General features: G+C 43.0%; 3 protein-coding genes and 1 non-coding gene across 4 annotated transcripts in view; 2 read left to right on the plus strand and 2 right to left on the minus strand.

Moving 5' to 3' along the window:
* Window positions 1–4,486: 4,486 nt before the first annotated feature.
* rdh10b (retinol dehydrogenase 10b) lies at window positions 4,487–9,702 on the minus strand. The gene is made up of 6 exons (XM_017711728.2): window positions 8,976–9,702; window positions 7,068–7,303; window positions 6,861–6,959; window positions 6,569–6,714; window positions 6,006–6,137; window positions 4,487–5,896 (listed from the first exon to the last, which is right to left on the minus strand). The coding sequence occupies exons 1-6, from the start codon at window positions 9,247–9,249 to the stop codon at window positions 5,773–5,775; spliced, it is 1,011 nt and encodes a 336-aa protein (XP_017567217.1). The 5' UTR covers window positions 9,250–9,702; the 3' UTR covers window positions 4,487–5,772.
* Window positions 9,703–9,776: 74 nt separating this feature from the next.
* On the plus strand, window positions 9,777–15,880 carry rpl7 (ribosomal protein L7). The gene is made up of 7 exons (XM_017711729.2): window positions 9,777–9,857; window positions 11,182–11,284; window positions 11,375–11,541; window positions 11,854–11,991; window positions 12,332–12,441; window positions 12,962–13,181; window positions 15,827–15,880. Exons 1-6 carry the CDS (start codon window positions 9,844–9,846, stop codon window positions 13,168–13,170), a joined length of 741 nt encoding a protein of 246 aa, XP_017567218.1. The 5' UTR covers window positions 9,777–9,843; the 3' UTR covers window positions 13,171–13,181; window positions 15,827–15,880.
* LOC119261666 lies at window positions 11,696–11,784 on the plus strand. Its single transcript, XR_005129158.1, has one exon. It is a non-coding gene; the product is annotated as a small nucleolar SNORD12/SNORD106 (small nucleolar RNA).
* A 1,595-nt stretch (window positions 15,881–17,475) lies between the features above and the next one.
* Window positions 17,476–24,075, minus strand: part of LOC108435719 (potassium voltage-gated channel, Shab-related subfamily, member 2) — a 50,138-nt gene continuing 43,538 nt past the window's right edge. Inside the window, exon 3 of the mRNA XM_017711727.2 lies at window positions 17,476–21,305. Within this exon, the coding sequence (XP_017567216.1) occupies window positions 19,407–21,305 (1,899 nt within the window). The 3' untranslated portion in view covers window positions 17,476–19,406. The remainder of the gene's footprint in view (window positions 21,306–24,075) is intronic.

The raw sequence follows: 24,075 nt of genomic DNA on the forward strand, positions 1-24,075 counted from the left end.
CAATTAAAAGCTTGATCATCTGTTGGCAATAAGACCACACAATTCAACGGCTTTAAAAACAGTCAGATATTAGGAATTGTGTTACAGGAATTCTGTGACGTAAGCAAATAGGAACGTTTATCACTCTGAACGTGTGATTTCCTTATTTTCTTCATTTCCACCGGATGAATTCATCCTGTGGAACGCTCCCACAGCTGTAGGACATTGTAAAGATAAGCTTAGGCCGAACCGCAGTGATACTTCATCATCCTGATTTGACTGCGAGTCATGACTGCAGGGAGAGGATTCCCTTAATGAAGTAGCCACACAATGGGCTGTTCTATCTGACCTTTATTCACTCACTCCTTTACACAGAAGGGAACGTCTGTGAATGCCAGTCCGATGCTGTAATCAGGCCATTCTGGATTGGGATTTCCAGAGGCAGTGTGTGCGGAGATGGAGTTCCCGTTGGAGCAGGAATGAGCCCAGCCTGGGGGATGATTAACAGAAGATTTTTAACCCCCTGAGGTCCTGCTGGGATGAAACCTCTTCACTGATCATACCGATTGCAGTAAAGTTGGTGTTCATGAATTACTTTCAGTGTACGCTAAAAAAAATAACACCGCACCGTCTTAAAGTCGGAGACCAACCTTCATTTATCAAATTTACAGTCAAAACAGACAATTATGTACAAATGATTATTTTTAATTATTATTTTCAAGTGAGGTTGAAGATATGACAGTCCAGTTGCATAAGAGAGGGGAAATCAAAGAAAAATAGTGTTGCTGTCCGATGAAAAACATGCATCTCCATTTTCTGCGATTTTTACTTTTCTGCGTCAGTTGAGCTCAGCAGCTGTTCTTTACAATGTGTGAACATATCATGAAGATTGGACCAATAGAAATGGTCCAGAATTGCTTAGAATAAAAGCTTTTTCCATTAACTTACATTAAGAGTAAAGAATGTTTTTGCCCTCTCCTGCAAAGTTGCTGTTTTGGAGATGCTTGTTTTTCACTGGACAGTAACAATACACGGAAAAACAATAGTTTTCAAAGCTGGAGTTCAAAATGTGTTAAAAGATATGAGAGAAAATGAGACCCTGAGCAACTATGCATGACCACCAACACCGCCCCCATCAAAAACGTTCACCTGTGTTTCTGTCCATCCTTCCGCTGTGAAGAGGACGACTCGGCCCTGTGGGTCTGAAAGGTTGTGTAGCTGTAAAGAAGAACCCCATTGGGAAAAGGAGACGGACAAAAAAGACGAACATTTGCAGTAAAACACCAGAACGGACATCCAGTATGTGGAGGTAGCTTTTATGGATTAACTGCTATTTAGAGTTATTAGCTGGCCCTGTGACCGGAAGGTCGCCGGTTCAATCCCCAGAGCCGACAGCACATGACTGAGGTGTCCTTGAGCAAGACACCTAACCCCCATCTGCTCCCCAGGCGCCGTGGATAGGGCTGCCCACCGCTCCAGGCAAGTGTGCTCGCTGCCCCCTAGTGTGTGTGGAATTTCCCCGTTTGTGGGATTAAAAAAGTATCGCTTGACAGTTAATAAATGACAGAAGCTATAAGCACTCATGAATATGCATCTTCACAACCTCTTAATGACAAGGGCATATTTTGGTTGGTCCATCTGAATTATTCAGTAACTGCATAAAATAAATGTAAATTTTTATTTTATTTATTATTTTTTTGTAAAAGGCCCTCAAATTGACTTTAAATATGTTTTATGATCACACGTATCACTACATGCTTACAATTTACTACTGAAAGCCGTCGAAATCTCAGACGCTCTTTGTATTATTCTCTAAAAGTGATGTTTCCAGAGCAGATCACTGAAGAGACGCCGTCTGTTTATAGTTTAGAGCCCAGATTTGGGGAAAAACGGGTCGACTTTCAGTAGAAAAACAAACTGAGTTCAGCTTCTTTTATTATAAGGGTTTAAAATGACATCACCGTCTATTAGACTGGAGAGAAGAGCTACAGCCTCACACGACGCCCAGCTTCTGAATGGAGCTTATGGAATATGAACGTTATGAGGAACATGATGAAGTGCGCTTTGGAGCCACCGGAGGTCCCGAGGAGTTTAAGAGGCTACTGTAATATCATGTAGGCCAAGCTGTGGAACATAAACGTTAATGATTCCAGTACAAGACTCCGCTACTTTTGCCCCACTGGAAGGTAAGTGAGAGATAGTGAAAGTCAATATGCAACACTCAGAGTGTGGAAACAGGAAGCCGAGCTGGGGCAGTGACTTCATTTCCATGCAGCTGTGTGTGGGAGGCCATATCTCTCTGATAATGGAATCCCTGCATCCCGTTTGGTCCAACGTGCCTCATGCTGAAGCATAAAGCTTATCGTCATTACAACCCTCCATGCTATCCTGCTAAAGTTTGCTGCAAATAGATAAATAAAATGAAGCTAGTCGCGTAGAACTTCACGTTTCAAATGACTAGAATTAAACTGTAAAACATTCATCGACACCAATGTGTTCAGAGGGACGAACGAAGCTGGATGATTCCAAAATTACTGATAAAAGTAGCATAACATCAAGAACAAAGGTGTAATAACACCAATAGTTCCAATGTTCTAACACACAAGGCCAGCTCCAGCATTCTGGAGTCCCTAAGGAGGTTTTTTTTGTTGGGGGGGGTGTATGTGCCGACCGTCAATACAATATTTAAAAACTTTTCCAAACTGCATGGAACAGTATTTCCTGAGTCCCACTACAAGGCACACGTCTTTAAAGTCTAATGTGAAAGAAATAAACGTAACATTAGATTCCAGCTGTGATCAAATTCCCGGCTTTAGAATTTCTGTTCACTCCCAACTGAACTGCTAACTAAAGCAGATGTTCATGTGCACGACTTTCCAGTTGAGGGGCAGCTCTCACGCTGACCATCACGCCAGGTCGCGGCGAACGCTGTCTCACTTCATGCCACGCTAACATGTCGAGGTCACCTACAGTTACAAAAACCATGAACTGCTGATTTGAATATTAATGGAATACAACTTTAAATACAGCTTCACAATAAATCCCTGCTATTGTTTATTTAATCTGCCTTTTTTTATTATTTAATCAGTTGTATTAACTCCAAAAATTATATTGACTGATTCGTTCATTCAAAGTGTTTCTTTAGGTTGAATGAAACTAGTTGATTTTAGTAAAGTCATATTTTAAGGATGATCCACTTTTAGTGTGGAGTGCTGACTATAAATATGCACTATGTACTTGTCAATGTAGCAAGCTCGAAACATTTCTAAGCTATTCTAAATTTCTTGAGAGTTGAGTGTAGATACAAGGTGTACCTAATAAAGTGCTCATAAGCGTTTTAAGGTGCACCCATTGCTGACGCAGGTGTTCAGTTGCACACACACAGCCCAAGAACGGGATGATCTGGAGCAACAGCACATGAGCTTAATGTCACCATGTCCAGTGCCAAGCGTGGGCTAGAGGGCACCATCTCAAAAATAACCTGCATATTAAATCTACACTATGCAAATTATTACTGAATAACTACTAATAATATTAATATGACAAAGCTCTGAATGGTAGCGTATGAAATAATCATCATAGAACATCATCACATATGTTAGTGCTTTATATGTTAACATGCATTTAATATGTAGAAATGCAAGGATGAGGCGTAACATCATGACCACCTTATGACCATCATCCACTTGGATGGACCATGACCATCATCCACTTTATCAGCTCCATTGACCGTATAGTTCCACTGTTTCTCTGATACTCTGTTACCCTGTTCTTCAGTGGTCAGGACCCCCATGGACCCCCACCGAGCAGGTAGTATTTGGGTGGTGGATCATTCTCAGCACTGCAGTAACACTGACGTGGTGTTGGTGTGTTAGTATGTGTTGCGCTGGTACGAGTGGATCAGACACAGCAGTGCTGCTGGAGTTTTTAAACACTGTGTCCACTCACTGTCCACTCTATTAGATGCACCTGTGCTGTTGGTTCACCCTTTAAGTGTAAAGCCAGAGACGACAGCTCGTCTCTTTATATATAGTGTGAGCTAATCATCCTCTAGTCCTTCATCAGTGGTCACAGGACGCTGTTGGCTGGAAATTTTCTCAGTATTCTCAGTCCAGCAGTGACACTCCAGCAGCACTGCTGTGTCTGATCCACTCGTACCAGCGCAACAGTGTTACTGCAGTGCTGAGAATGACCCACCACCCCAAACAGTACCTGCTCTGTGAGGGTCCATGGGGGTCCTGACCACTGAAGAACAGGGTAACAGAGTATCAGAGAAACAGATGGACTACAGTCTGTAACTGTAGAACTACAGAGTGCAGCTATACAGTAAGTGGAGCTGATAAAGTGGACAGTGAGCGTAGAAACAAGGAGGTGGACATGATGTTATGACTGATCTGTGTATGTCGGCTATTGAAATGTGCTAGATTTTTTATAGCCGTACATATAAAGCACATCAAAATTAGGGGGGACAACTGTATGTGGATTTTGAGAAAACAGGACAGTCACATAAGTTAAAGACTTTCTTTTATTGTGTCAAACTTTAACAGTAACAATCCTGTGTGATGCATCTCTTATTGCACAACACATTTGTCGTGTTTTCAAAAAAAAAAACAAAAAAAAAAAACAACACTAACTAGAAGGCACGTAAACATTTAGTCAGAAAGTTGAGGTGGACACAAAAGTACATGAAAAATTATACAGGATTATCTATAAATAAGATACTACTGTACATTTTTACAGTAACATACTGCATATTTCATCATCAGAGCTGATCTGTACATTTGACATCACTGATTATGAAATTAGCTTTGCTTAAAAGCAGCAAAATAGCTTAAATATATTTCTGTGTAGCGGTTTACGGTCTGAATTTGTTCCAGCAGGTTACCGAGCACCAGCTGTTCATCAGAGAGCCGGTGTCAGCGTTCACTCACGATTCAGATGAATCGGCAAAATGTGCTTCCCAATGTTGCTTTAGTTTTGGAGCTACAAGGCTAATGAGGTTGACGAGTAATGAGATGCGTCTCATTATCTGAAACCGCAAACAATTAGGGCTGGGTGATAAAACGCCAACGATAATTATCACAATATAACTTTCCTCGATAGAACTATAAGAAAGGTTGGATAAATGTTCGATATAAAAGACCTTTCTCACACTTCCACGTTCAAGCAAAAGCCCTGGTGGCATTTTTTACTGCAAGGAAAGCGACACTACTCTGTCACCAGGAGAGGGCGCTCTTCTGAATTTTCTGACATGATTAAATATACTTTATGATTAAATATTCCCTGTCTGAGTGGAGCGGCCGGCGATCTGTTCTCCTGTGACCGAGTGTGAGTGACGAGATCAGTGGTGTAACTGTGCTGACCTACAGTGACCTCGCCTCTTTCTGTACATCCTAACCGTCTTTAGCAGCGTTAAACCACGTCTGCTCCTCACAGCTACAGCCCTGTTACAGCGCTCAGTCATAGTTTAGTGTTAGAGAATTCACAAATATCACAAAAATCTGAGATGCTCCACTGTATGTTGAGTGTTTGTCGTGTTCTGAGCATAAATGATAGTATAAACCACAATTAACCCCCCAGGAGCAAAAATCAGCCTTCAAGCTTGAAAGAAATAATGATTGACATTTATCACGATAAATATCGATATCGAATTATATACACACACCGCTAACTGGTGGCTATAAGCATCCGCTGCTCCTTAGCAACAATAACCTTCGTAGCTCAAATGCAAAATTAAGGAAGTCTCCAAAGCCAGGGTTGTCTTGGCTGATTGGCAGCCATGAATCCAGTGGATTATATCCCACTTTTCGACTCGTTGTTGTTTGTGGACTCTTTCCGATGAGCCAGAAAGGGATACATGCATTTATCCGCACCAATAAAGCGGTACATGCACACGATAGCATCAAAAGGCAAAACCCTGCAACAGACGAAGATTTCTGTGATTAGAAACTAGTAATTTAGTAAAAAGTGGAAAAAAGAAAGACTTTTGCAAGAGGAAGGTGATAAGGGAAATGGACAATACGTACGTTTTCATGAAGCTGACCACGTACATAGCACGTGGTGTGCAGACCATTGGCTGGTCAGTGAGAATGGCTCTCATAGCCTGTTCCACACAATACTCGGGCTTCAGTGGAGGGAAGAAAGGAGCAATTTCTTTCCTGCACGAAGGTTAAAAACACATTACTACCAACTCAAAACCTACAGCACGCAGAAAACCCGTCATCAGTGCAGTATCAATAATATATACATGTTGGAAACAAAACCTCGTATCTCCATTTTTGTCATATTTTGAAATCGCCCGTTTCCCTTTTTACGTTGTGTGTAAATTTCATGATGAATGAAACAAAAGAAAGAAAATGACATGTAAAAGTCTGGTTCCATTGACTTTCCATTGACTTTACTTAAAAGTAAAGTAGGATTTTTCATTCCCCTGTAAAGTTAACATTGTGGAGATACAAGGCTTTGATTACAGCAGCATGATTTACATTGTTATTGTATGTAAAACAGCAAAAATGATTAACATCTGAATGGGTGTCTACATATAACATATAACTAAGTAGTGAAGCTCCAGCATTAACATGTTACAAACCTGATTCTGCAGCCTTTGAACATGCCCGTGTCCACCAGGAACGGACAGACCAGGGTCATTTTAATCCCGTCTTTATTGGCCGCCTTTAACTCGTGGCTCAAGGACTCATGGAAGCCTATGGCACCAAACTTGCTCGCACAATAATCCTGTAACAAACATGAGAGAAGACTGCCTCAAACAACTGCACAGGATCAGATCTGCTTAGAAGATTCCGACAATATTCCTAACGGACAGGGGTGAGGGGTGAATTCACTGCACTGATTTTGGAATCGGAGGGATGTGGATCACATACCTCCACGCCAGCCGTGGTGAACAGACCCAAGGAGCTGGCGACGGTTACGATGTGCCCTTCGTTTACCTCCAGCATCTTGGGAAGAAACGCCTTGGTGGTCTGTAGAGCACACACCTGCATTAGCATTCCTCGCCGACCGAAACATTAAGCATCACTATACGTCTTTATATTCCTCCACATTAAAGACCGACTGACCAATACACTCACCCAGAAATGGGCATGGCAGTTGACCATCATAGTCCTTTCAATCAGTTCGTCGGGACATTCGAGGAGATGGTGTCCGGAAACCACGCCAGCGTTATTGATGAGGAGGGTGACGTTGCCCACCTCTCTTCGCACCTTTTCTGCTGTGGAATACACACTCTCACGCCTGCTCACGTCACACACATAGGTGTAAACCTGGGGCTGGAACAAAGGCAAGTCTTGAACTCCATCTCCAGGCCCTGCAAACAGAGAAACAATTAATTAACGCCAATTTAATTAAGACTAATGCAGCTGTGTGACAGCTGGTTACGTCAAATGCTCTCAGGGCTTTTTACCAAAGCAGAATTGCTCAGTTAGTTGAACTTAGGCCTGTTAGGCTGGTCAGTTAGGAGACAGTTGGGCGGTCTTCAGTTTGGCCTTTAGTTTTTTGTCGTTGAGAAATTGTGCTTAGAGAAACGTACCGTGTTTTTGAGGCTTGGATATCTTTACAGAGGTGGTGCCTCTGTATACCTATAAATAAACGACCAGTATACCTACATGCGTCTCCTTAGTGTTTGTATGAAATACGCATAATAATGATGGTAAATCTGTTTTTTGGGTACTATTTTGCCACAGAACGTCCCGCATGCACCACTGATTAATGCGTTTTAGGCCAAAAACTGACCTCAACTGACCATCATAAACAATGTGTCCAGCTTGAGGAATGTATTAGTAAGAACTTCGTGTTAGCAGTTTCTTAGAGGTAGGTTCTAAAGGCACTTCAGACGTCTGGTTCCCATCACCACTGCTGTGAGCGCCTCCGGCTCAGTAGGTTCTTTGAGGGTTCTTTGGTGAAGGCAACCAGGACAAATAACCGTTTGAATGTTTAAATAATTATCTGCCTGGTTAAGGGGTTCTTCTCTATGTTGATATCTGGTTCTTCAAAGAAGGTTTTCGATATAAGCACCAAGCAGTTCTATACATCACCAAATAGGCACTAGAACCATTTCAGCTAAAACTGAACACTTAAAGATGCAGTAGTGGTTCTGCTTAGAATCACAAGCTCTGCATAGAATCAGCCATTTAATGCTGAAAAGGTTCCTCACACGGCGAAACGGTTCTTCAGATGGAGAATGTGTTGTATGTAGTTCTATATAGCACCAAAAAGGGTTCTTCTACCACTACAAGCTTGCCATTGTAACTACAGCAGAACCCTTTTTGGTGCTATTTAGAACCCTACCATACAAAGAACCATTTAACCCTCTACTGCATGCATTATGAGAGCTAATAATAAAAAAAAAAAAAAAAACATTTCACTTGTCTGGCATAAATAAATAATTAGTTAGTTAGTTAGTTAGTTAGTAACTTGTGCAGGGGTTCTTTTGGAGTTTGTTGCCTTGAGGCAAAATTGTGTGGCAATGGGAAGAAGTGATATGGAGCCATGTTCCCTGAGGTGGTGAGACCTGACTTGTGACCAGCTAAATCCTAAACTGCTTCTAGACAACAAACATTTCTGCAAAATCTTATAACAAAAAAGAAACAAAACAACAACAAAAAAAAGATACTGAATGTTAAAACTGAGGTTCATTAACATCTAGTACATATACCAAGTACATGCTTTTACTGACTTACTCAGACTCTTCCATTTACTGTTAACCCCACTGTTGTCTTTAAGCATGTATGTTATTGTAAAGTGAGGAAATTGAGTTTTAAGGGTTAAGCATGAAATGTCTTAATATAGAACTCAACGTTCTACACAGAACCACTGCCTTTACTAAAGAACCACGTTGTTTAAGAGCAGCAGCACTCGGGGAACCTGCTTCCAATCATTTTCATCATGCATCAGCTGTAATATCGCCTGATTCGATACATTCGAGAGGAAAAGTATCGCGAAACTGACTCGTATCGATACAGCCGCACTTCTGGATTTACCTTTGGACGGAACCATTCCGCGATAGATGTCCCGCACCATCTCCGCCGTCTCCTCGTTGGCCTCTCGGTTGATGTCCCACAGCACCAGGGTGGCTCTTCTCCGGGCGAACTCGGTCGCGAAGAGGCGCCCGAGTCCACTTCCAGCCCCGGTGATGACACAGACCTGCCCCTCCACGCTCTTTTCCCGGGGCTTCACGAGCCACTTGGCCCCGGCCAACACAAACGACCAGATGACTTTAACGGACACCACGAGCAGCTCAACGACGATGTACATCTCGAAGACTCCACACGGACCTTCTGAGCACCTGGGCGCTACACAGGTAACCTACGGCTGGCACTCCGGTGAGCTCACGGGCTCAAAGCTCGCAGTCGAGGTCGCAGAAGTGGACTAAAGTCAAACTGAGTTTAAATCGACGCAGATTAAGGCGATTAAGCTCAGCACCGACGAAGTTCAGCGCTTCTTCTGCTCCAGAAACGCAGCGACATGCCGCTTTATAACCAACACATGCCCGTTTTGCGTAACCGTAAACATGAGATCCGTGACGCAGTCGCTGAGCCCGTCCTATTCGATTTACACATCATGCGGAGCGGCGTCTGTACAACGCGATGATCTGTAGATCTGGGAAAACTCACAGCGCGACTAAGCGTCCTTTAAAAAATCGCGCTTGGCTCAAGAAACTGATCCAGCACTTCCATTGGACCATTTTAATGCTAATTCACTATGGAAGTCGTGGATTTGTTGTTTAATGGACAAAACGGCCAGAAGAAACTCGGGCAGTGCAGAAGAGACCACGTCCTGACCGGAAGCTTCCGGTCCGTATAAGACGTCTGGTGCGCATGCGTGAAGCCCTCTTTCACTGTGGGGATAATGGCGGGCGAAGCGTAAGTTGGATGTCTTGTCATCTAAATCGTTAAACATCGGCTACGTGGCGGTCTGTTTTGACTTGTTTGTGGACTGGATGTACAGTTCAAGCACTCGCACGCTTTGTGGAGTGGGAATTCGGGGTCTTTGGTGAAGAGAAGACGTGATAGGGTTGATGTGGAAAGATCGCGGCTGGTTGGCTCTGAGGCGATAGCAACGTGTGGTAAAATGGCCTGAAGCGGAGTTTCAGCTGGGTGAACGGCCGCGCTCGGGCGGTGTGAGGAGTGAAGTCCGTTTCTGGGTCGCGATGCCGGTTATTAGAGCCGGTTATTGGGTATATGAGCGAATCTTGACGGCTCACCGGTGAGCGAAGTGCGGCAGTTTAACTAGGCGACGCTGCGCTAGCCGGGTTAGCTTCGTGGACGCCGCCTTGCTGTAGAGTCACCCCGGCTGTTTTTACGCCTCGTATCTTCCCGGAGGCTCCAAGTTCATGAACATGTGGAAGAAATGAGTGAACACCCGACTCAAAGTCAGTGTCCGGTCAAATGATTTGCGGGCTTTATAACCGAGTTGGCACCTGTGAGTCTGCTCGCGCTGCCTCGGTCCTGGCTGAGAGTCCTCACTCCAGTGTTTTCATACTTCTGCCTCGAGGCACTTTATCACGTTTTACATGAGAGTAGAGTGGAGTTTTTAGGGCAGAAACGCACAGAAATATTCTTTCAGTAAGTAAGAAGCATCAGTCTTCAGGTTAAGTGTCACATGGCCAGCTAGCCACACTGCAGCTCATAGTGTGGCCGCGGCGTAAAGGGGAGTTCCACCAAATATTAAAATTTCAGCGTTTTTCTTGCCTGGAGATGCGAGCTGTTCACTGGTTTGATGTGAAATGGTGCTTTTCTTTGCAGTGGTGGCGATAAGCAGAAAATATAGCCCAAATAACACGATGATATTTATCTAAAACAACCTGTGAACCAGATTTTATAGGAAATGCTACTAGTAAAAACTGGCAACTTAAAAAAAATCTTTTAAGGACTTTTTTTTTTTCTCCCTCTATGTACCAACAAGGCTTTTGAAATGTTTTAAGCTTCAACCTGAACCAGTTTCTTAGGTGTGATGTGTACATTTAGTCAGTACCTATAACCTGTGCTTTTGGAGGCTTTAAATGCTTGGTGTGTTACCATCACTGCCTGGCACAGAGCATCATGTCAAACTGTCTTAACAGCCAAAGAGTTTGAGCAGTTGGTATAATTCAGCACTGATATGTTTGATTGGCAGCGTAAGCTGTAGGTCTGACTTGGAGAAGTCGTGCAAACTGATGTGCCAAACTGTTTTTGTTTGTTTTTCTAGGGAAAAAAAGGTTCCCTCGGTCCCCGAAAGCCTCTTGAAGAAGAGGAAGCGCCATGCTGTCATCAAGGCCAAGCGCATCAAGGCCCAGAGTGCTGAGAAGAAGGTTAGTGGCTCGAGTAGCGACCCTCTGTGTTCAGAAGTGAGTGCTGTGGCTTGAGTCTGTGGAAGCTGATTCTGTCGCTCATCCGTTCAGGCCCGCAGAGTCACGAGGAAGCTCATCCTCAAGAGAGCGGAGAGTTACCACAAGGAATACAGGGAGCTGTACAGGCGCGAGGTCCGCTTGAGCAGGATGGCTCGCAAAGCAGGCAACTTCTACGTCCCCGCCGAACCCAAGCTGGCTTTCGTCGTCAGAATCAGAGGGTGAGGACTTGAGCGAAAGGCTCTGTGGTCTGCTATTTTGAGGATTTCTCCCAAAAATGCCTCTCTGGCCAGTGGTAAATGAGTTAATGTGGTCCATGATGCAAAGCGCACTGTCCTTGCGTGGCTTTTTTGGGTGAAGTCCTAACGTTGTCATTCAGTGGTTAATGATGTAGCTCTTTTTTCCCCATCTTATCGACCATGGTGATTTCTCTGAAATTAAGCCAATTCCTCTGAAACCACCCTGCCGCTGAATGGGAATGCTGTCTCCGTCTGGTGAACTGTACTAATGCAGTTTGCTTCTTTTCATGCCAGTATCAATGGTGTCAGCCCTAAAGTGCGCAAGGTGCTTCAGCTCCTGCGTCTTCGCCAGATCTTCAACGGCGTCTTTGTAAAGCTCAACAAGGCGTCTATCAACATGCTGAGAATCGCAGAGCCCTACATCGCCTGGGGGTAAGGAGTATGAGTGAAATATTTCACGTTTTCAGAGTTCGAACAATTTATAGTTTGTAGTGGTAATCAATAAAATCATCTGGTTCAGCCCAAATAAAATGATTGTGCTGTTTTCAGATGTAAAGATGAGTGCTTGGTGGTTAATTTGTCTTTGTACATAATCCTAAAGAGAAATAAGATTTCATGAATAGTTTATGTGGATCTAAAGAATGAAAGGTGATCATTTACATATGTAAACTACTGTAACAGTTTTACTATATACACTCCTGTAAACTACAAATAGGCCTCTAGATGCTGTTGTATGAAAGGGCTGGTTATCTGAAGTTTCCTGTTTATGCAGATATCCCAATCTGAAATCTGTGCGCGAGCTGATCTACAAGCGTGGATATGGCAAGATCAATAAGCAGCGCATTCCTCTGACAGACAATTCACTCATTGAGAAGAGCCTTGGTGAGTATCCCGTTCGTTGAACGTCACACGTCCCAGTGGCACTTTTACCGTATGGCCCTTAATTTGACTTTCACATTGCTGGTAATACAAGATAAAGGCGTTATGAGGTGTTGTCCCCTCAACTTGAGTTTGAGTGACTTAAGAGCCGGCTAACTAAGTCAGATAACTTCAGACAAGTCAAGCCTGATAGGAGACGAGATGTTTTATTAGACCACCTTACATTTTATATTTAAGGCATTTGGCTGACGCTCTTATCCAGAGCGACTTGCACTTTGCTCATTTTACACAGGGAGGTTAAGGTGGTGTTGGGAGTCTTGCCCAAGGTCTCTTAGGGTGTAGGGTGCTTGTCCAGGTGGGGGGGGTTTGAACCCCAGTCGACAGCATAGAAGGCAGAGGTGTCGTCCACTACACGATCCAACCACTTTAGGCTTAAGCCGTCCGTCTTTGCTGTGTAAACTTGCTTTTTTGGAGGTGTGCTAAGTTTTTAAATGCGCTTAATGTGCCATGCATTTCTTTCCAGGTCGCTCTGGAATCATCTGCATTGAGGATCTTATTCATGAGATCTACACGGTTGGAAAGAACTTCAAAGCTGCCAACAACTTCCTCTGGCCATTCAAGCTGTCCTCTCCCCGTGGTGGCATGAACAAGAAGACCACTCACTTTGTGGAGGGTGGAGACGCTGGAAACCGTGAGGACCAGATTAACAGACTGATCAGGAAGATGAACTAAGACCACACATGGTGAGGATACTCATATGCTGGAACTGTTCTGGTCCTCATGTTGCTTGATGTACAGTAAATCAGATTTCTGTCAGGCTAGTCTGTAAGCATTTCAGTCACAGTTCTCTTCGCGTGCTCACGTGAGAAGCTCTGCCACTGCGTTTCATACAGCAGCTGTGTGCTCCTGTGGGAATGCATATGTTTTAAGAACGTGGATGTGCGAGCTAAGCAACCTGAAGCTTTCAGTGTTTTTTGATGTTTATTTCAATGTCGCTGGAGTTTAAACAAACGAGGCAGAGATGTTCTGCTCTGCCATCGTGCTGCATTGCTTCTGTGTGTAAAATAAGCTTGTTAGTGTCATTAAAAATAAGATCAATAAAGCTGTCGCACTATTTTATACCCAGAAGCAACAGAGTAGACCAACCAGAATTCGTAGTAGATTAATAGCAGTGGTTCTCGCTGCCCCACCCCGACAGTCCATGTTTGTTTTATCCCAGCTCCCAGTAAATCAGAAGATAAGTATACTGGTGCACTGCTCCATTCAGTGTTAGACATCCTAGCCGTTATACTGGTTTCCCACGTCACTGAGTGACTGGCATGTTTTAAATGAACCCGAAAACTGAGGAACCACTGCAGAAGGCTGAAAAGCTAATTGATCTAAAATTTCTGATCAGTAGAGCTGGGGTAATTTATTGATTAATGCCAGTGGTTTGCAAACATTAGGACCAAATATTGCGTCGCAGTTACTCAATTGCGGTTGTTTACTGTTTGGGGCACTCGTGGGCTGGAGGTGACCGGAAGGTTGTCCGTTCGATCCCCAGAGCTGACAGCACATGACTGAAGTGCCCTTGAGCAAAACACCTAACCCCCAACTGCCCCCCGGGCGCTGTGGATAGGGTTGCCCACCGCTCCGGCCAAGTGTGCTCACTGCCCCCTAGTGTGTGTTCACTAGTGTGTATGTGGTGTTTCACTGCGCGGATGGGTTAAATGCGGAGGTGAAATTTCCCTGTTATGGCACGAAAAAGTATCACTTCAACTTATAATTGAGGTGGGGGCCATTTTTGGCTAAGAAGACCAGCGTAAGCTTCGTCTGGCTTGAGACTTGAACTCTGAGCGCCGGCCTGCCAGGTATTTGTAGTGATGTTGCAGCAGTTCGTGTGCTTCATGATCTTGGGTAAAATTTTCCGTACGTTAAAGTTGCTTGTCGAAGTTTTCATATAAAACTTGTGCATCGTTGTTGACAAAACTAAGACTAATATAAATATAATACTAAAAAACTGTAGCTCTTGCGGGGGAAAAAATGGGCAACTCTTTAAAATCGCAATTTAGAATTTTGAAGTCTCTGCATTCTTACACCTCTGTGTCCGGCTCATGGGATGAAGTGGCATCGGAACAGCTCTGTGGTCGTTAAGGGTTTTGGTGTGTTAGGTTTGTGTTAGTTAATGTGTAGTCATAGGTTTCGGGTGGTTAAAGGAAGTTGTCCTCTATAATAATGTCGCTAACAGTAGCCCTGTGTCTACATGCACCCTGATTATTTAGAAGCAGTCGTGGGCTGGAGGTCAGGGAACCGGCCCTGTGACCGGAGGGTTGCGGGTTCGATCCCCAGGCTGACGGTCCATGACTGAAGTGCCCTTGAGCAAGACATCTAACCCCCAAATGCTCCCCAGGCGCTGTGGATAGGGCTGCCCACTGCTCCGGGCAAGTGTGCTCACTGCCCCCTAGTGTGGGTGTTTCACTGCACAGATGGGTTAAATGCCGAGGTCTAATTTCAGTGTGAAACAGTGACATGGTTGTAAATTCTATTCTAATTCAACTAATTGCTCAATCGGAGTAGAACACCTGAATATACACGCGTCTGTTTAAGCTGGCATCATGGCATCTGCGCTGTGTTGCTGCGTAGTGCCTTTTGACTCATTGAGTCCTGGCAGTGTCGGGTAGCTTCAGGCAAAAGTGTGTTTCACCTTTGAATGTTTTTCCCTTGTTCGAACCAGAAAAAGGTGTTTATGATGGAACCGCAGGACTGCTGGAAAATGGACAAGCAGTCTTTAAACTCATCATGGACAGTCCCCAAATCATGTGAACTCCTAACGTTAAGAATTTTGTGTATTAACTGGTAGATTGTGAAAAATATCCGGCTTAAAAATGGAATGACTGTCTGTGGGATGTGAGCGTAACTCCACCTGTAATGCTGGGCGAATGAATCGAGCTCCGTCTGCGTGGATGTGCTCAATGAAGGGTTTGATTCAAGCAGCCTTGGTGCTGAAATTGGGTTTCACAGCATGGCTGGTCATGATACTTGGGAAATGTCAGTGCCGACAGCAATTTGGAGGGAATCCTTTTTACCCAACAGAGCCTGTTTTGGTGCAGCCGGCAAATCATTCAGCGAGTCATTGACATTTGCTGCAGTGGCTCGGAACTGGTTTCTGTTCTTTGTAGCAGAATGTCGGATAACACTGTGTACTACTTAACGGGACACACCCGTGTTTTTACCGTAGATAAGGATTCAGATTTTCCTTTAGTTTAAAAAAAACTTGCTCTGAAACACTTAAAATAGGCGGCAGGCCTAAAAGCAGCTTTTTATGTGGGTAAAAAATGTTCTGTTGAAGTTCAGATGGTCACTTGAGAAGTTCACTAACTGAAGACTTTTTTTTTTTTTTCCTTTACAGGTGCACCGGGACGTTTTTCCATCAAAAGTCGGAATAAAACATTTAATACTCATATAATAGTGTCTGGTTTGTTTTCTTTGGGTGTTTAATGAATGTAGTGCGGTTCAGTGATGCGCGTCATACGTCCAGCTCCTTTATAAGATGGGTGGTGCTGCCTAGTGGTCAATCAGAGGAATAATGATGCAGGCATTTCCAGCAGTTTGCTCAGTAGAAAAATTCATAAGGAAAAGTATAATTTTATCATGTGTATCAATATTGGCTTTCAGTTTAGGCCGTGATGTGCAAACACCTGATTAACCGCAGTGTGTAGCTCAGTCGGCAGGTTATCATATTAAACTTGGTGGGCTTCCTCTCTGTAAATGTGCTTTGTTCTACTGTCCACTGTTCGTTTGGACTAATTATATATTAGCGTGTGTATGAGAGGGTGAGTCAAAAGGCACAGGGTTTTTTATATTTTATTATGGACTTTTATCTCTGGGGTCATCTCAAACAAATTGTGTAGGCTGAGAAAATGTGCAGCAACCACCACCTTCAGCACCGTGTGGTGGAGGCTTGTGACAGCATATAAAATAAAATTGTGCCCTGTGACTTGACTCATCCTCTCTCATAGATAGATATAAAAATAAAATGGATGTATAGATATAAAATATTTTATATATATATGTGTGTGTGTTTAAAAATTCCTTAAGTCATTGAGGTGGAGAAAGTCATTCAGGGTGGTTTGAGGTGAAATGCACTTCTACAGAAACCCGCTCAGAATTCCTCACAGTGAAGGTGATGGGAACCAAGTATATCCGTGTTGTGTTCAGTACCTCTAAAGTAGGGTTGCTCAGTCCTGGTCCTCTAGAGTGCGTATCAACACACCTGGTGCCAACACTGAATTTTGGTTCCACTGACGTTTTTTCCTTCTACTGTAAAGTTACTACGTTGGAGATATGAGGTTTTCTTCCGTTATATGTATATACACACCCACAGTGATTATATATGTATATACACACCCACATGCAAAATGGTACTTTTTTGCATGTGTTTTTCTGCTTTTCTGTATATGTTCACCATAACATCTGAAAACCAAGACGCATGTAGGTTAATAGGCTTTTAACTTTAGTCTTTCTTTTTAACGTGTGCGTCCTGTCGCCTCTGTAGAGAAAGCAGAGATTTTCTCATCAGTTTTACACCAAAACACTCCAAATGGCTTTATTAACATTTCATGGATGAAATGTAATTTTTTTTTAAAAGTTGGTTTCATTCACAATTAAGAATGAACAACTAGACTGTCCAATCAAAACAAACTCAGGTTTCTAAGTGCTTAATTCCAGTATATATGCCCCTAGTTTAGCCCCACCCATTCATGTTAAAATTAAGGAGTGTTTCAGCCTGGACTGTTCAGAAGGAGGCAGAAACAGAACAGGGGTCGGTCTTAAAGGCGCACCAACAAAAACAGCCTGTTTAGGGGATGATGAGAGGCTGGAAACGGAATAATTAAAATGAATTATTACTTCCTTGGTAAATGAACATAAGTGGACCTCAGGGAGAAAGTAATATTAAGAAAAATGTGAATGGGGTCGTTAACTTATTAATCTTAAATATCCAATACTGTGATGTATTTGTGAAATCAGTAATCAGAAATAATGCATACAATGGCACAGTCCTGTACAAACACATTTATTTGGTCTTTTATGGTAGTTTACTGTGTTCGAAACAATCCAGTCACTATTTTCAGCTTAATTGTACAATAGAAATTACTACTTGCCACTGCCACAAAACTACCAACTGACCTTTAGGAAAGAAAAGACATCAGCATGAGAGATAAATGCAGAAATGACAGCTTCCAGTTTGTCATGTACACTGTACTCTACATTGTGCAGGTTATATATCCATTATAGGAGGCTGTGACCTCCCGTTATGGCTGATAGAAGGAAACTTGCATTGTAAATATGACATCTAATAGTCGATTTGCCTCGGGATATTTGTTGAGCTATGGTTTCCTTTCCCTGACATCAATACAATGAATACATAAGACGTATTGCAAAGTAAAACAACTGTCTAAAAAGAAGCCATGATATTAGTGCTTTTCAAGTTATAATACAAAACCTGAGAACTCAATTGTACTTGCATATTTTACTCTATAAAAAGTAGAATTTTCTGTACAGATACGAACAAAGCCAAATATCGTAACGCCTTCTCATAAATATTTATGAAAAGGCACGCATAATTTAATACTTGAAGCAGGAATTGTGATCCTGCCAAAGGATTCTCTTTAAAAAAAAAAAAAAATCACTTTTCACAAGCAAGAATCTCTGTGATCAGTACTTTAGTTGTTGCAGACCGTCATGTATATATACAGTTTGGGTAGCCCCCAAAAATATTTAACTCTGTTGCCTATGAAGACGCGGCTGACTTGTGAAGTTCTTCTACTGAATGGCAGTCATTTCACACACCGGATAAAACTACATTACCAACAAAACACATTCATCCCACAATGAGTATCTTCACCAACTCATGCTGTCTTTTGTATATATAAATATAAAGTGCCATTCTCTTTGCTCCAGCAGAGGGCGCTGCTGTCAAATGCTGGATGCTCTCCTAATTGCTAATCAACTAGTTCTTTCCCAGATGTTTGTATAAAAGGCAACACAAATTACAGCAATGATCTTCTCACTTCCAGAAAGTCAGGACTTTTGTCCTCAGTGTTTATAGTGTGCTGGACAGTCATAATTTGCACGTGCACCGTTTCCACCGATAAACAGTGGAACCGGACGTCTGTAGACTAATATATGCTGAACATATGAAGACTAACATGCTAACATACATATCTGAATGATAATGTTTTTGTTTTTCTTCTTTTTGGTCTCTACACTGTGCCTCGGGGACTTAATGACTTCAAGAGCATGCAAGCTACCTGCCACCTACTCAGGGATGTGAATTCTGTATTTTGCCTGAAATCAACTGAGGCATAACACACAGCATGAATTCACCAAATAAATTCATGAAGGCATATTTTGTGAGCATTTCAGTGCTCAAATTCAAGTCCTGTGAACTAATTTTGCATACAGTGACAGCACTTTGAGAGTGAAAGGATTACTAGTGAACCCAGCATAGACAACGTTGCCTGCTGTTTGCATCAGGCCATGACAGAAGCCATTTGTGGATGCTTACCTCATCCAATCTGTTGGGTGGAGACCTAATATGTCAGGCTCATCACTGGCAACAAGTCTGCTTTATCATATTCTCTTTGATCAACCTGGAGAACACCGTCACGTTTCTCAGACTTGCCGATTCAAACAACTGAAACATTAAAAAAAGAAGAATGTAGAAGATTAATGTTCATTATTGTCCTCCCTTCCTGTAATAATTAGACAGGCTAGCACACCAAACCATCAAGGTGTGTGTAACCTGAGTCCCTTTCTCTGCAAACGTGCAGTCCGATCAAGACTCTCACAGATGGACATGTCCTGCCATGCAAGCTAAAGAATGTCCTCTTCACTACACTGGAACGTCAATGTGCCTCTTCCAGTGCTTATTAATAACTTAATGTCAGTCCATGTGTAACATACTAAGGTAGCCACCTCTGTAAGCATCACATGCTAGTTTCGCACGGAGGGGAAAGGTTTCCATCCCCTGTCTGTTTGAGGATATCTGGCGAGAGGAGGTGATTGACGACCTTCTGTCCACTTTCTGAAGTTCCCTCCATGCTGCTGCCACCAGTAATGCCAGGTGAACAATTCAATGCAGTCTTAGGTGAAGCAGGAGACACAGTTGCTGACCTTTCAACATGATTCTTCCCTCTCTGGCTTTCACCGGAAGATGGGATGAAACCCGGGGACCTCACTGATCCTTCCGCTTCAAAACCTTTCCCTGGGGACTTTGGGCTTTGCCAAGATTGCGGCGTAAGTGTCGCTGTGTCTTCAGTAACCACTAGATGCAGGCTAGAAGATCCTTCCTCTCCAGATTCGCTCAAATTGACTTTAAGCCCCTTTGCTTTGATGGGGTTGTTTGGGGTTGCTCTTGGGGAGCTCTTGATGTTTTCGCTGCTCATGTCAAAGCTTTGGTTCTCCTCCCCTTGAGACAGAGTGCTGCTCTCTGGCTTGTACTGGACAAACTCGTAGAGACCCTCTTTGATGATGGTGGGCTGCTTTGCCTTTTCAGCTGCCCGTGTATCCAGGGCAGAGATCTGGCTGAGATCCAGAGGAGGCGGGGCACGGGGGTGTCTTGATTGCATCCCAGTCACACTGGGGAGTAGGGCGGTTTTCTCGACTTCGCTAACGTCTGTGGTGCAGCTTGCAAAGCTGTCAATACTTGACAGGCTCCGAATGTCGGTGATAGGACAGTCTTTAAGCACCGGCTCTGAGTGAACCACCTTCATCTCCAGTTTCTCTTCCCTGCCCATCCTACTACCCCCCTTTGGAACCAATGCACCAGTGCTTGCAGCAGCAGGAGCAGTTGTCATCTGGTTATACATCTGTTCCAGAGACTTGGCGTTCAGCCGTTGAGGGCTTGACCCTGCCTTTATTGCTCGTTCTGGAGATCCCAGCTGTACCACTTCCTGATATTTTGCATCGTAGGGTTTGGTAATGGAGTCTGTGCTCTTTTGATAATTCCATCTGTTTGGAGAAAGATGATTGTCAGAGGGTTTTTCTTCAGGCTTTTCTATCACCACATCCATCAATTCCATGTTACGGACGAAAGCATCCTTCATGTTCATTGATACGATGCTGCCGTTCCTCTTGGCCCTCTCCAGTGCTTCTCTGCGCTTGATGGCCTTTTCTTGCCTCTTCTGCTCTTTGTAGAACTCGGAGAAGTTATTCACAATGATGGGAATGGGCAGCGCAATCACCAGCACACCAGCGATACAACAAAGCCCACCTACTATTTTACCTAGAAGGGTTTGTGGATAGATGTCTCCATAACCCACTGTTGTCATTGTAATCGTGGCCCACCAGAACGATGCTGGAATACTGGTGAATTTTGTAGCATCTTCATCTTTCTCAGCGAAGAATACCAGACTAGAGAAGATCATGATTCCCATTGCTAAGAACAATATCAGCAGGCCCAGTTCATTGTAGCTCCTTCTGAGAGTGAAGCCCAAGGACTGAAGGCCTGTGGAGTGCCTGGCCAGTTTCAGGATCCTAAGTATTCTCATGATCCTGAATATCTGGACCACTCGGCGTACATTCTGGAACTGCAGGACACTCTTATTGGACTCTGTAAGGAATATAGTGACATAGTAGGGCAATATGGCGAGGAGATCGATGACATTCAGAGGTCCTTTGAAGAACTTCCACTTGTTGGGCGAGGACAGAAACCGCAGAACATACTCCATTGTGAACCACGCTATGCACACAGCTTCTACATGGGCAAGGGTGGGGTTGTCATTGGACTGTCCAAACTCATCAATGACTTGTAATTCAGGTAAAGTGTTCAGTGACAGGGCAATGGTGGACAGAATGATGAACAGGATGGATATTATGGCCAGGATCTGAAAAGAAAAGATAGATAAAGTTTAATAATGTTGCTACAACAAATTTTCTTAAACATGGCCATTATTAACTCCTTCATATACACATAAAACGACATTAATAGCTTAAAGAACAAAGCCATAGACGCTAATTTATCCAACATTTCGATTACACTTTAGCAAATGCAGAGTACGAGATATAAACAAAGTTTGACAAAATTCTCTATTCATTTTAGAATCTTCTACAGATCTGTTGATCCACAGGACTAGCATATGAAAAACATTTTGAACAGGAATCTAAAGCCAACCACTTACACAGATTCTGACAATGACCGGTGTTTTCCTATTTGGGATTCATTCTTAAGTACGAACAGAATCTTTTCATACGCTCAAGAGCACAAAGGTGAGTCTGAATGAATCTGACGTGGGCTTTTTCTTAGGACCTTTCTCAAGAACACATTTCAGAAAAAAAAAAAAACGTACTAAGATATTGGCGAATGAGGCCCTTTGATTCCAAATTTAAAAAGACACATCTGCTCATAATTCACTTCCCGCAAAAATTGCAATAAAAGCAAGGATGACACCAGTGTTCCCTTATCTCTATTAGAATCACAGGAGATGCACCACGGGCTGCCTTATCGATTGTGTACAGATCTCATCAGAGATACCTTTGGTGATGAGCACTGCCAAGCATTTATTGATCAGCTGCTTTGTTAGTTTATGGAATAGATGCCCCTCGAGGTTTTCTAATTTGCTTGACTGTGTAATCTGATATTCTGGATCAGACTGGGTTGCCTCAGTTCAGATCATATTTCACACCATTAAATCAATCACAGCATTATGGTGGAAGGCAGAATGCTTTTAGTTTAGTTTGAAGTACAGCTGGGCGATATGGCCAAAAATTGTTATCTCGATAAATAAAATTCATATCGTTCGATATCAATACATATCGCGATAAATGTCAAATCATTATTCCTTTCAGGTTTGAAGGCTGATTTTTGTTCCTGGGTGGTTAATTGCTGTTTTAAACCATCCTTCATGCTCAGAACACAAACACTCACCAATATGTCATGGGACGGTGGGAAAAAGTTGCTGATTAGCTGTTTTTACCAGCTGGAAAAGCACGGCCGCAGTTTTGTAATAGTCATAATTTAAGAAAGAAAACATTATTTTAGCTGTCTGGTGACGAGACTCGGCTATCCCGTTACAAATGCTGTGGCCAACAACAGCTAAACTGTTTAGTTTCTCAACAACGTCAAGTCTGTACAAACAGCAAACACTACCTGGCTCGGCACATCAGTGACGGATCACACTATCTTAGTGCTATCAGTGCTATCAGTCCCACCACATCCATGTCACAGTATTCAAACACCAGATAGCAGATGACTGGATTTCTCTATTGTAGCTTTAAGGGTGAACCAAAACATATGGTGGTTGGTTAGTGTAGTGGGTAACACCTCTGCCATCTACACTGTAGACTGGGGGTCAATCCCCTTCTTGGACAAGCACCCTACACTACACCAATAAGAGTCCTTGGGCAAGACTCCTAACACCACCTTGGCCTCCCTGTGTAAAATCATCAGATTGTAAGTCGCTCTGGATAAGAGCGTCAGCCAAATGCCATAAATGTAAATATATCAACACCACACAGAGTCCTCCTTTTAGCTACATTTAAACTGAAAATGGTGCTTTTGTGTGTTTGATTTATAGTAACGTCAGTCCACTGTGTTGCGCTGCTTCAAGCAAGCCAGCTGCTAAAAACAGCTAGCCTGGGAAGCTAGTGCGCTCCCGCTCTCCAGTGCCTCACAGCTTCCTCAGTTTCCTTTCCTTTAAATCAGGGCTGTAACATGAACTCACTTCAGTCTTTCACTTTCGTTGTTTATGAATTCTCTAACACTAAACTATGACTGAACGCTGTAACAGGGCTGTAGTTGTGAGGAGCAGACGTGGTTTAATGCTGCTAAAGCCTGTTAGGATGTACAGAAAGAGGTGAGGTCACTGTAGGTCAGCACAGTTACACCACTGATCTCGTCACTCACTCGGTCACAGGAGAACAGATCGCCGGCCGCTCCACTCAGACAGGGAATACGTAACTCCATGTTTCAGACGTTGCTACCCATTTTACTCATCCCCCTCTCCTCTAATCATGTCGAAAAACTTGAGGAAAGTTAAGGAAAGTTACATCGCAATGATTTTCAGTGTACTTTTATCACCCAGCCCTGGTTTCAAGTATAGTTTAGGTCTACTTTGCACAAACATACTGATGTTGAAAGATCAGGTTGCTCCTTACTAGCTTTGGTCATTTATTAGCATGTTAGCATTAGCATAATACACCCATTTAATAACACTTCTGTAATGAGTTGTAAGATACAGTAAGGTACTTATTTTCAGACTAAGTGTTGTGATTTATGAGTGAAGTTCAGATATAACTGTAGTCAAATGTGTCATCTGGTAATGTTTTAAGGTCCATCAAATAAAGAGTAAACGTTCTCCGTTAACTACCTAAGGAGGAATAAGGCAGATGATTAATGTTGTTAGAATGCTTTAAATCTAATGACCATGGAAAATTATATTTCAGAGGCATCACGCTGCCGAATAGATTTGGAAAAACAACCTTGTGGTCAGTATCGTAGATCATTAAGAGCTAGAAAATTGAGCCAATGAGATGCCTTAGGTTTTCCAGAGATTTTGCCTGAGAGTAGCAACCACTGCCTCCTACTTTTCCCAGGCTTTAATATCACCTATCCATCTTACTCAGCACGCCATCCCCAAGAAAAACCCCCTGAAAACA

The sequence above is a fragment of the Pygocentrus nattereri genome, chromosome 19, assembly GCF_015220715.1.
Source record: "Pygocentrus nattereri isolate fPygNat1 chromosome 19, fPygNat1.pri, whole genome shotgun sequence".
Classification (NCBI taxonomy): Eukaryota; Metazoa; Chordata; class Actinopteri; order Characiformes; family Serrasalmidae; genus Pygocentrus; species Pygocentrus nattereri.

Bases quoted from the DNA above. Each gene is read 5' to 3' on its own strand.
- rdh10b (XM_017711728.2), bottom strand. From the start codon at position 9,249: ATGTACATCGTCGTTGAGCTGCTCGTGGTGTCCGTTAAAGTCATCTGG. The intron at 6,138-6,568 runs GTTTGTAACATG...ACCTTCGTGCAG, and splicing joins TTCAAAGGCTGCAGAATCAG to GAAAGAAATTGCTCCTTTCT. The intron at 5,897-6,005 runs GTACGTATTGTC...CGTCTGTTGCAG, and splicing joins GTGGTCAGCTTCATGAAAAC to GGTTTTGCCTTTTGATGCTA.
- rpl7 (XM_017711729.2), top strand. The intron at 11,542-11,853 runs GTGAGGACTTGA...TTTTCATGCCAG, and splicing joins TTCGTCGTCAGAATCAGAGG to TATCAATGGTGTCAGCCCTA. The intron at 11,992-12,331 runs GTAAGGAGTATG...CTGTTTATGCAG, and splicing joins GAGCCCTACATCGCCTGGGG to ATATCCCAATCTGAAATCTG.